This window comes from Oryctolagus cuniculus, chromosome 3, assembly GCF_051225735.1.
Source record: "Oryctolagus cuniculus isolate XC-2025 breed Fujian yellow rabbit chromosome 3, ASM5122573v1, whole genome shotgun sequence".
Classification (NCBI taxonomy): domain Eukaryota; kingdom Metazoa; phylum Chordata; class Mammalia; order Lagomorpha; family Leporidae; genus Oryctolagus; species Oryctolagus cuniculus.
Genome location: NC_142869.1, coordinates 136,289,098 through 136,301,894, shown reverse-complemented (window position 1 = coordinate 136,301,894; position 12,797 = coordinate 136,289,098). Strand labels below are relative to the sequence as shown.

The 12,797-nt window shown below is 48.7% G+C and overlaps 1 protein-coding gene across 1 annotated transcript in view; it reads left to right on the top strand.

Annotated features, from left to right (window-relative positions):
• The window catches only part of SLC26A4 (solute carrier family 26 member 4), a 59,430-nt gene continuing 46,633 nt past the window's right edge, over nt 1-12,797 (top strand). The window contains exons 1-3 of the mRNA XM_002712039.6: nt 1-149; nt 862-1,031; nt 3,399-3,538. Coding sequence (XP_002712085.1) covers nt 865-1,031; nt 3,399-3,538 — 307 coding nt within the window. The 5' untranslated portion in view covers nt 1-149; nt 862-864. The remainder of the gene's footprint in view (nt 150-861; nt 1,032-3,398; nt 3,539-12,797) is intronic.

Below are 12,797 nucleotides of genomic sequence, written 5' to 3'. Positions count from 1 at the left end.
CAGGGGAAAGACCAATGTCTGTGTGACCCTCCTGGGGACCAAACTGTCTGTTGCTCTATAAATAAACGTCTCACTGCCTTTTGCGAGCGCTATAAAGACGGCGAGACGGCTGTCCTGGGTCATTCCGGGCGAGGCGCGAGCACACGCAGGTGAGTTCGGCTGCCGAGGTGCAGCCTGGTCCGCCCCGTCCTGGCGGATCTCCAGGGCAGGCGGTGATCTCGGGCATGGAGAGGGCGGGCAGGGGACTGTGAGCGCTAAGAGGAATTTGGGGACGCAGGAGAGCTGCTCCACCTGCCCAGGGTCCTGGCCCAGGAGAGTTGTGTCTCGCCCCCGGAATTTGCCCTCAGCGAAGGCAGCCCGGGACCCAAGAAGCACCCCCTGAGGGTCCCACGCCCGACCTCAGCATCAGTGCCTCTCCCCGGTGCATGCCTGGAGCTGCGCTCAGGCCGGGCGCCTGGAGGCAGGGACGCTCCCCTCGTTCCTCTCCCCTCCCGGCACACGCCCAGGGCCACCTCCCCAGCCCGCGTTTGGGGAGATTTCAGGACGCGGACAGCGCCCTGGCTGCAGGCCGAGGGTCCTGAGTCTTGCTCCGGAAGCTCCCAGAGCGGAGGCGCACTCCCATCCGAGCGGTGGAGACCCGAGTTGCAGGTGCAGCCCACAGGACCCGAAGAACCCCAGGTGCCCCGCAGTCGGCTGGCTGTGCGCGCCTTGGGACGCCGCGTCGCGAGCGCCCGAGCCCGCAGGGCGCGCCGCAGGCTCGCGCGGGTCGGCTGCGGCCGCTGCTCGCTCTCTGCCCCTCGCTCTCCGCCTCGGATTGACCTCGTTCGCCGCAACTCCTTAAAATCTTCCTGGGGTTTGCAGGTCATGGCCGCGCCGGGCAACAGGTCGGAGCCGCCGCAGCAGCTTCCCGAGTACAACTGCAGCTACGTGGTGTCGCGCCCGGTCTACAGCGAACTCGCCTTCCAGCAGAAGCACGAGCGGCGCCTGCAGGAGCGCAAGACTCTGCGAGAGAGTCTGGCCAAGAGCTGCAGGTAGCAGGCGTCGGGGCGCGGGGCCGGGAGCGCCAGGGCGCCCGCAGCTTTTCTGCGAGGCGAGGCTCGGGGTCTCCAGTCCGCAACGCCACCTTTCCGGGTCCCAAGGTGGCTGCTTCGCTCCCGGGCCCGTTGCTCCAACCTGGCCTGGGAAACACACCTTTAGGGGGAGGATGGGCTCCCAGAACCCCATATTTCCCTCTTTTCCATTTTGAGGAACCTGGAGGGTAGCGTGGGATGTGGAGGGTCCTTATCGGCTTCTTGGGCTGAGGCCAGGGCCGAGGGGAGAAAGGCGCCCCATTGAAAGAGATGAGGGGCAAATCCATCACCTGGCCAGGAGTCTTTTAAGCCCTTCAAGCTGACGTAGCCTGGAGGCCACGCAGATAGACACCAGGATGGAAGCCAGGATACAGGAGCGCCTGTATCGCACCTCACCCAGGAGGCAGTAGGACCTCTAGGAGAGCCAGCACGTGCCAAACCCAAATGTGCCACCCAGCACTAGAGGTCACTGACATGAGGAACAGTCACCCAATTGCCAGATGTAGTGTTTTGTTTGTTTTTCAATTTTATCTATTTATTTGAAAGAGAGAGGGAGAGACAAAGGTCTTCCATCCACTGGTTCACTTCCCCAAATGGCCCCATTATTGGCCGGAACTGCACCGATCCGAAGCCAGGAGCCAGGAGCTTCTTCAGTGTCTCCCACAGGGGGCCCAAGGACTTGGGTCATCTTCTACTGCTTTCCCAGGCCATAGCAGAGTAGCAGCTGGGACAGGAACCAGCACCCATATGGGGTTGATGGGGGCAGGGAGGTAGAGGCTTAGCCCACTATGCCACAGCTCTGGCCCCTGTAGTTTGTTTTTGAAATCCCTTTATTATGGAACTTTGTTAACAAAAGTACACATGGAGTGACATGATCCCACCAGCCTGATCTTAGTTCATCTTCCTACCCACTTGCCCCTCCAGTATTACTTAGGCGGGAATTCCACGTGGTGTTTCTGTTACGTCTGTGCAGTGATGCCGCATCCACTCTCCGAGCAGAATTGGTGCCGGGTCCCCAAGCGACACCAAAATCCAAAATGGAGCAATATTTGCTTGTAACCTACACATATCCTCCCACATACTTTATAGATGACCTTCAACTCCTAATACAATGCAAATGATCTGTAAACAGTTGTTAAGCAGTATTGTTTAGGGGATCCTGACAAGGAAAAATCTGCGCATGCTCAGTACAGGGGCGATGTTTTTATTTTCAACCTTCAGTTGGTTGAATTCATGGGCGTGGAACACATGGAAAAGCAGATCCCACTGTTATCTCTAAGGAATTCTGGAAAAATGGTGACCACAATCTGTTATCCACCTAAAAATTCTTTAATATCAAAAATGGAATATCATTAACATTTGTAATCATTTTATCAGTACCAGAGCTTTCAAGGACAATTTGTTGGGATCAGGAGCTGGATAATATCTGCCTATTGTTGATTTTTTCTTATATCTATAGGTTGTTGAATTTATTTATTTTTAAAGATTTATTTTATTTATTTGAAAATCAGAGTTACACAGAGAGAGAGGTAGAGACAGAGAGGTCTTCCATCCGCTGGTTCACTCCCCAATTGGCCTCACTGGCCAGAGCTGCACTGATCTAAAGCTAGGAGCCAGGAGCCTCTTTCAGGTCTCCCATGCAGGTGCGGGGACCCAAGGAGTTGTGCCATCTTCTACTGCTTTCCCAGACTATAGCAGAGAGCTGGATTGGAAGTGGAGCAGCCAGGTCTCAAACTGGCACCCATATGGGATGCTGGCACTGCAGGTGGCAGCTTTACCCGCTATGCCACAGTGCCAGCCCCAGTTGTTGAATTTAAACATTAGTAGCATGGTATATATTCATCGTATTCAGATGTTTGTAAAACATTGGCTCCAAGCTTGTATTGCCAACATATACAGAGTGTTTTTGTTGTTGTTTTGGTTTGGTTTTTTAAGAAAAGAAGAAGGCGCTTGGGTTAGAGTTAGAAGTCTGAAAGTAATCTCCAGGCAGAGCCTCTGCATTGATCAGCTCTGGCTGGACAGAAAAGGGGCTCTTGTGTCAGGATAATTTCTCAGGGGATTAAAAAGGTGAGAGCAGCGGGGAGGGAGGGGACAGCTAATCCTGTGTTTTCTAGTACAGTGAGTGCATTTAATAGGATAGATGCAATTCTTGGCAGAAGCATAGTAAGCACATCAGTGTTTCTATTTTCCGTGAGATTCTTACTCTTTCTCTAAATGAACCTCAGCAGTTCTGAGGTTCTTCAGAACTGAAGTTCGTAACTTTTGGGACCTGCAGTTGGCTATGACCAAGATTGAACTGGAAGCCTGGTTTTCTTGCTTTTTTGACAGCTGTTCAAGAAAGAGAGCCTTTGGTGTGCTGAAGGCTCTCCTGCCCATCCTCGAGTGGCTCCCCAAATACCGAGTAAAGGAATGGCTGCTTAGTGACATCATTTCCGGTGTCAGTACTGGGCTGGTGGGCACGCTGCAAGGTAAGGAGAAGATGCTGGTGGACTGGCTGCCAAGAGCCCGGGGGCTGTGGTCTCCAGCAACAGCTCCTCCCTCCCACCCTCCCTGGTCTGTTCCGAACGCTGGCTCAGCCCTCAAGGCCTTCATGCCTTCTCAGGAGCCCTGTAGTGGAGGGACTGGACTCCTTTCTCGTCTCGCCCTGAGTTTTCTTCCTGGGACACTCTGTGGGCTCTCTAGCTGCACTGCTCCAGTTGAGAGGCCCACGCTAAGCAGTGGCTTCCCATCTGGTGTTGACCACAACTCACAGTAAGAAACAGGCATTGGAGCCGGCATTGTGGCTCAGTGGGTTAAGCCACTGCCTGCAATGCCAGCATCTCCATATGAGCCCTGGTTTGAGTCTCCGCTGCTGCACTTCCAGGGCAAGCTCCCTGCTAGTGTGTTGAGGAAAGTAGCAGAGGGTGGCCAAGTACCTGGGGCCCCTTCCCCTACAAGGGATTCACCTAAATGAAGCTCTGGCTTCTGCTTGGCTCCTTCCTGGCCATTGTGGGCCCATGGGGAGTGAACAAGCAGATAGAAGATCTCTCTCTGTCTCTCCTTCTCCATGACCATGCCTTCAAATAAATGTATAAATATAGAAAAAGGAAAGAAATAAGTTTTACATCATGATTTACACACACACGCATCACGCATGTTTTGTGAAATAATATTTATCTTCACTGTAATGATGCTCACAGATGTTTTCTATTCTGTTCTACTCTATTCTGCTTATTTCTTAAAAAGACTTATTTATTTGACAGGCAGAGTGAGAGAGAGAGTGAGAGAGGAGAGAGATCTTCTATCTGTTCTTTACTCTTCAAATGGCCTCAAAGGCTGGGGCTGGTTCAGGCTAAAGCCAGGAGCCCAGAATTCCGCTCTGGTCTGCTACATGGATGATAATGGCCTGAGTTCTTGGACCATCTTCTGCAGCTTTCCCAGGCACAACAGCAGGAAGATGGATTGGAAATGGAGTAGCCTGGAGCTGAACTGCTGCTCTAATATATGATGCTTATTTTTTTTTGAAAAATGATGATTGTAGCCTATGGATATTTTTAAAGATTTATTTATTTATCTGAAAGAGCTACACAGAGAAGGAGAGACAGAGATATCTTCCCTCTGGTTCACTCTCCAGATGGCTGCAACAGCCAGGGCTGGGCCAGGTCAAAGCCAGAAGCCAGGAGCTGCTTCCAGCTCTCCCACGTGGATAGCAGGGGCTCAAGCACTTGGACCATCTTCTGCTGCCTTTTCTAGGCCATTAGCAGGAACTAACTTGGAAATCGAGCAGCCAGGACACTAACCAGCACCCATATGGGATGTTGGCTCTGCAGGTGGTAACGATGCCACAACTTTGGGCCTCCCTTCAGCCCCGCACTTGGATCTTGATCCACAGTGTGAAACTAGCTTATAGGAACGTGAATAAAGTGTCAGCCTGGCCTGCACATGAGTAACCTCACCCCCACGTCCTAACCCCTTATTCATCCTCTTATTTCAATCTTTTGGAAAAACATCCAAACAAAGGTGGTTATATTTTTTCCCCCAAATTGGTCTTAGACCATATTTCCCCTGTCTCATTGCCCTGTCCAATTCCCCAAAACCACTCAAACACAACAACAGAAATCTCATTGACCTATTGCAATTTTATGGAGCACCTAATATGTGCCTGGTGGTAGGTATCCTGTGAATCGATGGCACCATTTGCTGTCAAGGAACTTGTGGCCCCACAGAGAAGGGCTGTGGCGGGGTGATGTTGCCTGCTATGGGAGTGCCAATGCGGGGATGGAGGATGGCTTCCTGGAAGTTGAGCTGTCCAGTCTCAGTTTCCTGAAGCCGTCTGAGTTTGCCTAGTGAAAAGGAGTAGGGCGGGGTGAGGCTATGTGTAGAAAGATGCCTTAAATATAGACGATTTCAGAAGCTGGCAGTCAACGTTGAGCAATACTGTGAGTCAAAATTTGGCGGTGGAATGTCAAGATTCCTCAGAGAAGACCAGGTAGATTGCTCCAGAGAAGGGCGTCCTGTGGCCCAGTGTGGGTCCTCAGCCTGTTTGGGCATGTTCTCAGTCCCGCCAGCAGGCGGGAGAGGGAGTAGCACAGGACTGTGCAGTTTGTAGGTTAAATGATGCCAAGGGCTGTACACGGTGAGCTCTACTGGCCGTGGCAATACCCTGTGAGTCCTGGGGGATGGGAGCCAAGTCTGACTGATGTTTGTTTGGCAAGTGCCTAGCACAAAGACTGGCATGTAAGAGAATGTTTTTTTTTTTTTTAAAGAAGATGTATTTTTATTTATTTGAAAGAGTTACAGAGAGGCAGAGAGAGAGGTCTTCATCCTCTGGTTCACTCCCCAAATGGCCACAATGCTGGAGCTGAGCTGATCTGAAGCCAGGAGCAAGGAACTTCCTCTGGGTCTCCCACATGGTTGCAGGGACCCGAGGACTTGGGCCATCCTATGCAGCCTTCTCAGGTACATTAGCAGGGAGCTGGATCAGAAGTGGAGCAGCCAGGACTCAAACCAGCACCCATATAGGATGCCGGCGCTGTAGGGCAGGGCTTTAACCCACTATGCCACAGTGCTGGCCCCCCCATAAATAGTTTTTTTTTAATTTTTAAAATTTTTATGTATTTGAAAGGCATATTGACAGAGAGGAAGAGGAGAGACACAGAGAGGGAGGGAGGGAGGGAGATGGGGGGGGGAGGAGAGAGAGAGAGAGAGAGAAATATCTTCCATTTATTGGTTCATAACCCAAAAGGTTTCATCAGCCAGCGCTGGGCCAGTCTGAATCCAGGAGCCTGGAACTCCATCCAGGTCTGTCACAAGAGTGTCAGGGGCCCAAGCACATGGGCCATCCTCCGCTGCCTTCCCAAATGTATCAGGGGAAAGCCAGAGGAGAAGCAGAGCAGCCAGGAATTGAATCGGTATTCTGACAGGATGCCAGTGTCACAGGTGGCGGCTTAACCCACTGAGTCACAATGCCACCTGCGCCATAAACAGTTAATGAAGAGGACTGATTGGCATTCCTGATAATGAATCATCCCATTTTATATGAAAAATGGTATTTCAAGCACTGTCTCCCCAGTTTTCACAGGCAAGTATTAGTGTCATTTGATAAGGATCAGATACTATGCCAAAGGCTTTGGCCAGTTATCTCTTTTAAACCTCCCAACAAACCTGTGAAGCAGTTACTATTGTCTTCTTTTCCACAGATGAGAAATCTGTTCAATCTTGCCCAAGGTCATGGAGTCAGTAAGTGGTTAAGTTTGAATTTGAACCTGAAGTCCAAGTCTTACAATCTTCACTTATATACTGTGTCATTGCCTTACTTTATGGGTAATACATTTTTCCAGAAATGTTTTCTCAAGATTATCTTTATAAGGTGAATTTTGGGGAGACTAATCTGTTGCACCCATACATTTATTTAACATTTGGTCACTTAAGAAATATTTGTGGACTAATTCTATGTGCCAAGCATTAAGCCATGGAGATTCAGTACTAACAGGCATAGATACTGATCTTAAAGAGGTAATTTGAGTGGTAGTGATGGGGATTAGCTAAACAGTTAAGTAGAAAAAAATGATTACATGATGGGGGCCATTGTACTAGCACAGTGGGTTGAGCCATTGCCTGCAATGCTGGCATCCCAAGTGGGCACCATTTCAAGTTCTGGATGCTCCACTTCTGATCTAGCTCCTTGCTAATTCACCTGAGAAAGAGGTGGAGAACAACCCAAGTGCTTGGGCCCCTGCACCTGTGTGGGAGACCCAGAGGGAGCTCCTGGCTCCTGGCTTTGGCTTGGCCTTTCCCAGGGCCATTGCAGCCATTTGGGGAGTAAGCCAGTGATTAGAAACTTCTCTCTTTCTTCTCTCTCTCTCTCTAACTCTGCCTTTCAATTAAAAAAAAATGTCATTATATGAGTAGCCGGTGATATTTACTATGGTGAATTTAATCTGCGACCGTTGGGATTGATTGGGATAGGGAGGTCTAGTTTAGATATTAGAATCAAGAAAGGCTTTATTAAAGAGGTGGAACTTGGTCACAGACCAGAGAATAAGGAGGAGACAGTCACATGATGAGCAGAAAGAAAAGTGTCCCAGATAAAGGTACAAAAGCCTTGGGGAGAGATTGACCTTAGTATTTTCGAGGGAGCAACAGGAAGAATACTGGTGTGGGTGGAGTGCAGTGGGCAAGGTGGGACAATGAGACAAGGTCAGATTTGGTCGGGGTTAGGATGGGGCAAGGGAGTGCTCACTGTTTTTGTTTTTGTTTTAACTTTTATTTAGTAAATATAAATTTCCAAAGTACAGCTTATGGATTACAATGGCTCCCCCCCCCCATAACTTCTGTCCCACCCGCAACCCTCCCCTTTCTCGCTCCTTCTCCCCTTCCATTCACATCGAGATTCATTTTCATTTCTCTTATATACAGGAGATCAGTTTAGTATATATTAAGTAAAGATTTCAACAGTTTGCACCCACATAGAAACACAAAGTGAAAAATACTGTTTCAGTACTAGTTATAGCATTAAGTCACAATGTACAGCACATTAAGGGCCGAGATCCTACATGAGGAGTAAGTGCACAGTGACTCCTGTCGTTGACTTAACAATTTGACACTCTTGTTTATGGCATCAGTAATCTCCCTAGGCTCCAGTCATGAGTTGCCAAGGCTATGGAGGCCTTTTGAGTTCACCAACTCTGATCATATTTAGACAAGATCGTAGTCAAAGTGGAAGTTCTCTCCTCCCTTCAGAGAAAGGTACCTCCTTCTTTGATGACCCATTCTTTCCACTGGGATCTCACTCGTGGAGATCTTTCATTTAGGTGGTTGTTTTTTTTTTTTTTTTTGCCTGAGTGTCTTGGCTTTCCATGCCTAAAATACTCTCATGGGCTCTTCAGCCGGATCCGAATGGCCTAAGGGCTGATTCTGAGGCCAGAGTGCTGTTTAGGACATTTGCCATTCTATGAGTCTGCTATGTATCCAGCTTCCCCTGTTGGATCCTTCTCTCCCTTTTATGTTCTATTGGTTAGTATTTTCAGACACTAGTCTTGTTTATGTGATCCCTTTGGCTCTTAGTCCTATCATTATGATCAATTGTGAACAGAAATTGATCACTTGGACTAGTGAGATGGCATTGGTACATGCCACCTTGATGGGATTGAATTGGAATCCCCTGGTATGTTTCTAACTCTACCGTTTGGGGCAAGTCAGCTTGGTGCTCACTGTTAAAGAGCCTCTTTAAATGTTGTGCCCTGGGCACCTGACTTGCCTCACCCTAAACTCAGCCCCAGGAAGGTTGTGTCAGCTTGAACCAGATCAGGCAGGATAGGAAGAGAGCTACAAGGCCTGAAGTATGCGCATAAGAATGGATGGAAATCACAGAGGGCTGTGAGGTTGTAGCCTCTAGCACCTGAGTAGATAGATGCTTGTGTCATTTACCAAAATGCAGCACATGTGGGTGAGCAGCCGCCTTGGGAGAGTTTCCTTGTGGCGATGCCAAGAGACCTTAGGTACAGATGCCAAATAGGGAGGGGGATGGGACATCCCGCAAAGGTCAGGATCAGAGGGGAGGCCTGGGCTAGATGGGAAAATACCACTTCGCAGGCAGGCAGGCAGGCAGGCGATAGGGTGAAGCAGTAGAGGTGCCGGGGTTACTTAGGAAGGACAGGCAGAGCCGACCTGAAGAGAGAGGAAGTTCCAGAGGAAGAGAAAGTTGGCAGGGGAAAAACCCAATCAGAGCAACGTGGGATCAGAAACCAAGAGAGGCCTTTTGTTTAGTTTTAAAATAAAGGCTGGAGGGCCCCTGGGGCAGAGGATGAGGAAGGGTACAGAGCTCCTGAGTGCTGCTGTGAGTCAGAGGGAGTGAAGGCAGGGTGTGTTTCTCTCAACACCAGAGACTCTAGAACGTGTTGGCGAACTGCTAAGAATGACCTGCTGGAAAGAAAACGCTACACTCCAAGAGCCAGGGAGGGAGAAAGCACCAGAAGCAAATCAGTGAACAGGGACTTGGTGGCTGTGTGTGTGTGTGTGTGTGTGTGTGTGTGGAGTCCCGGACAGAGGTGGGAGGAGAACTCCCAGAAGGCAGGAGGGAGATTTCCTCCACTTTTAGAGGAAGAGAGACAGCCAAAGGCGCAGGCGGGATGAAAAGCAACTGGGGAGCATCTCTTGCGTTTCCTATTTTTAGTGAGGTGTAAGACATGTCTCTTAACTTGGAAGCTGCTGGAGGAGGGGGATGGGCAGTTGGAGGAAAGCAGGGGAAGTGGGAGTAGTTGTCTCGGAAGGAGGAAGAGCACACTTCCTGAGCAGGTGTAACTGCACCGCCAGGCAGGGCCTACTGGGACTCGGGCACACGGCTGTGCCATGGTAACAGTTAGCCCATGCACAGTGCCTTGGGTCAAAGTGGATGGTAGAGTTAGTTAGCCAGATTGGGGTTTTGCCAGCTGATGAATAGAAAGAGAGAAAGCCAAGTAAGAGAGCTGATTCTTGGCGAAATTCCAAAGAGCTTGTGGAAGTCAAAGCAGGAGGGTCAAGGGTGGGGTGAAAGTGTATCCGGTAATGGATTAGAAGCCTTCTGAGGCCAGAGCAGTGTTGCAGTGTGGATCCTGGAGCAGGTGAGCCCGAGCAGACAGAGGCTCATAATGGAGTTTGTGGCTGTCGTAGTGCTATTTCCAGGGATGGCGAGGTCCAGGATGTCATCATTGGCTGGCGGTTGGTGACGAGTGGTAGGAAACTCATCAGAGACGACAGAGGGTTCCCGAGGAGCTAGGAGTTGCTAAGGATTATGGAATCTTCTTGATATTTGTTGTAGAAAACAAAATTCCTGGTAGGCAGTGAAAGTTCTATGCAGCTCTTCTAGTGCTGTCTTCATAGCTGTGGGGTCTTGCTAGCCGCTTTCTACCTTTGACATTTACTTATTTAATTTTTTAAAATATTTATTTGAAAATCAGATCAAAAGAGAGAGAGAGAGATCTTCCATCTGTGTTTACTCCCCAAATGGCTGCAATGGCCAGGGCTGGGCCTATCCGAAGCCAGGAGCTTCTTCGACGTGGATGCAGGGGACCAAGCCCTTGGGCCATCTTCCTCTGTTTTCCTAAGTGCATTAGCAGGGAGCTGGATCGGAAGTGGAGCAGCCAGGACTCGAACTGGTGCTCATATGGGGATGCTGGTACCACAGGAGGCAGCTTTACCTGCTACACCAGAGCACTGACCCTTATTTATTTCATTTTTAAAAATAAACAACAGATATGTATTTCTCATGGCTTTAGAGGTTAGCAAGTCCAACATGAAGGTGGTTTCAGAATGCACACCTGGCAAGGGTCCATCCTGCTTGGCCTCACATAGTAGAAGCTTTGACTTTTTTTTTTTTTTTTTTTTTTGACAGGCAGAGTTAGACAGTGAGAGAGAGAGAGAGAGACAGAGACAGAGAGAAGAAGCTTTGCCTTTAAATGTCAGTTAGCACCTGCTTTCTCGGTATATGCCACCGTCCCATACATCATGGGGCCCAACACTGAGATTCCATAATGGCAATCAGTGCTTCAGGTTTCTTTTCAGATGGTATAATTTCAGAATTGTTGTACCATTGTTCCTTTTTAATAAAGGGGATCACCAAATTTTTGAGTAGCAGAGTGTCCCTAAGTAGAAACTCTGTATGAAGACTGAAAAGGTTCCTGTTTTGGGGGCATATTATATTTTTTTAAAGAATTATTTTATTTATTTGAAAGAGTTATAGAGAGAAGTAGAGCCAGAGAGAGGTGTCTTCCATTCCACTGGTACATTCCCAAATGACCGCAATGGGCAGAGCTGAGCTGATCTGAAACCAGGAGCCAGGAACGTCTTCTTGGTCTCCCATGTGGGTGCAGGGGCCCAGGGACTTGGGTCATCTTCTACTGCTTTCCCAGGCTATAGCAGAGAGCTGGATCGAAAGAGGAACAGCTGGGACTAGAACCGGCGCCCATATGGAATGGCGGTGCCTCAGGCCAGGGCTTTAACCCGTTGCGCCACAGTGCCAGCCCCTTTCTGGTCATATTAAAAACCAGACAAACAAAAACCTGCAGAACACAGCTTAGAAAAACAGAAGTTGAGAAAGACTTGAAAAATGTCCATAAGAGAAACAAAGGGTGTATTTTCACTCCTTTAAAAAATATTTCTATTTTTTAAAAAAGAATTTATTTATTTGGATGACAGAGTGACACAGAGAGAAGGAGAGACAGAGAAAGAAAAGGACAGAGATTTCTTTCATCTGTTGGTTCACTTCCCAAATGGCCTCAAGCAGAGGCTGCTCCAGGCCAAAGCCGGGAGCCTGGAACTTCATCCAGGTCTCCCATGCACGGGGCAGGTGCCCAGGTACTTGGGCCATCTTCCGCTGCCTTCCCAGGTGCATTAGCAGGGAGTTGGATGGGATGCAGACCAGCCTGAACTCAAACCAGCACTCTGCTAGGGAATGCCGAGGTTGCAGGTGGCAGCTTGGCTCACTGGACCTCAATGCTGGGCCCCGTATTTCTATTCTAGTCCGTGTTCTCAGGACTACTAACTACTGCAAGTCCTTATCAAATGAATGAATGGTCCTTGTAGAAAATTACAGAACAGCTACAAGAAGTGTGAGAAAAATACCTCCTCCACAAACTAGAAGTCTCTAATCCTACCATATAGGTAACTAATGAACATTTTGGCAAATACTCTCATAGACACACAAATGCCCTTCTGTATGAATGTATAATGCAATGTCTGGTGATAACAAACACCAGATTCAGCACAGTGATGGGCTTCTGAGCCTGGAAGGAGGAAAGTGGATGTGAGTGAGGAAGATTATGCCAAGAGTTTCAGCTGTACTGGCGATTAATTTATTTCTTTGGACGATGGATGCATGGGAGTATATTAAATTATGCATTACCTTTTTCTATATCTAAATCACTTCATATTACATTAAACATCTTCCAAGATGTTTTAATGCAGGCAACACACATGACTCCTTTGACAAAAGGGGGGAGTATGCAACCCTTCCAGCTTTGAATTCTGATTTTTTTTCTTTTTTTCCCTTTTACTCTATACCTGTCCATGGTAGTAGATATACATCAAATCAGTTTCACTTTGTAGAATTACAATATATGGGGGCCAAGCTGTGGTGTAGTGGGCTAAGCCTCCCTCTGCAGTGCCGGCACCCCATATGAGTGCCGTTCATGTCCCGGCTGCTCCTCTTCTTATCAAACTCTCTGCTATGGCCTGGGAAAGCCCTCTACCCACGTGGGAGACCTGGAAGAA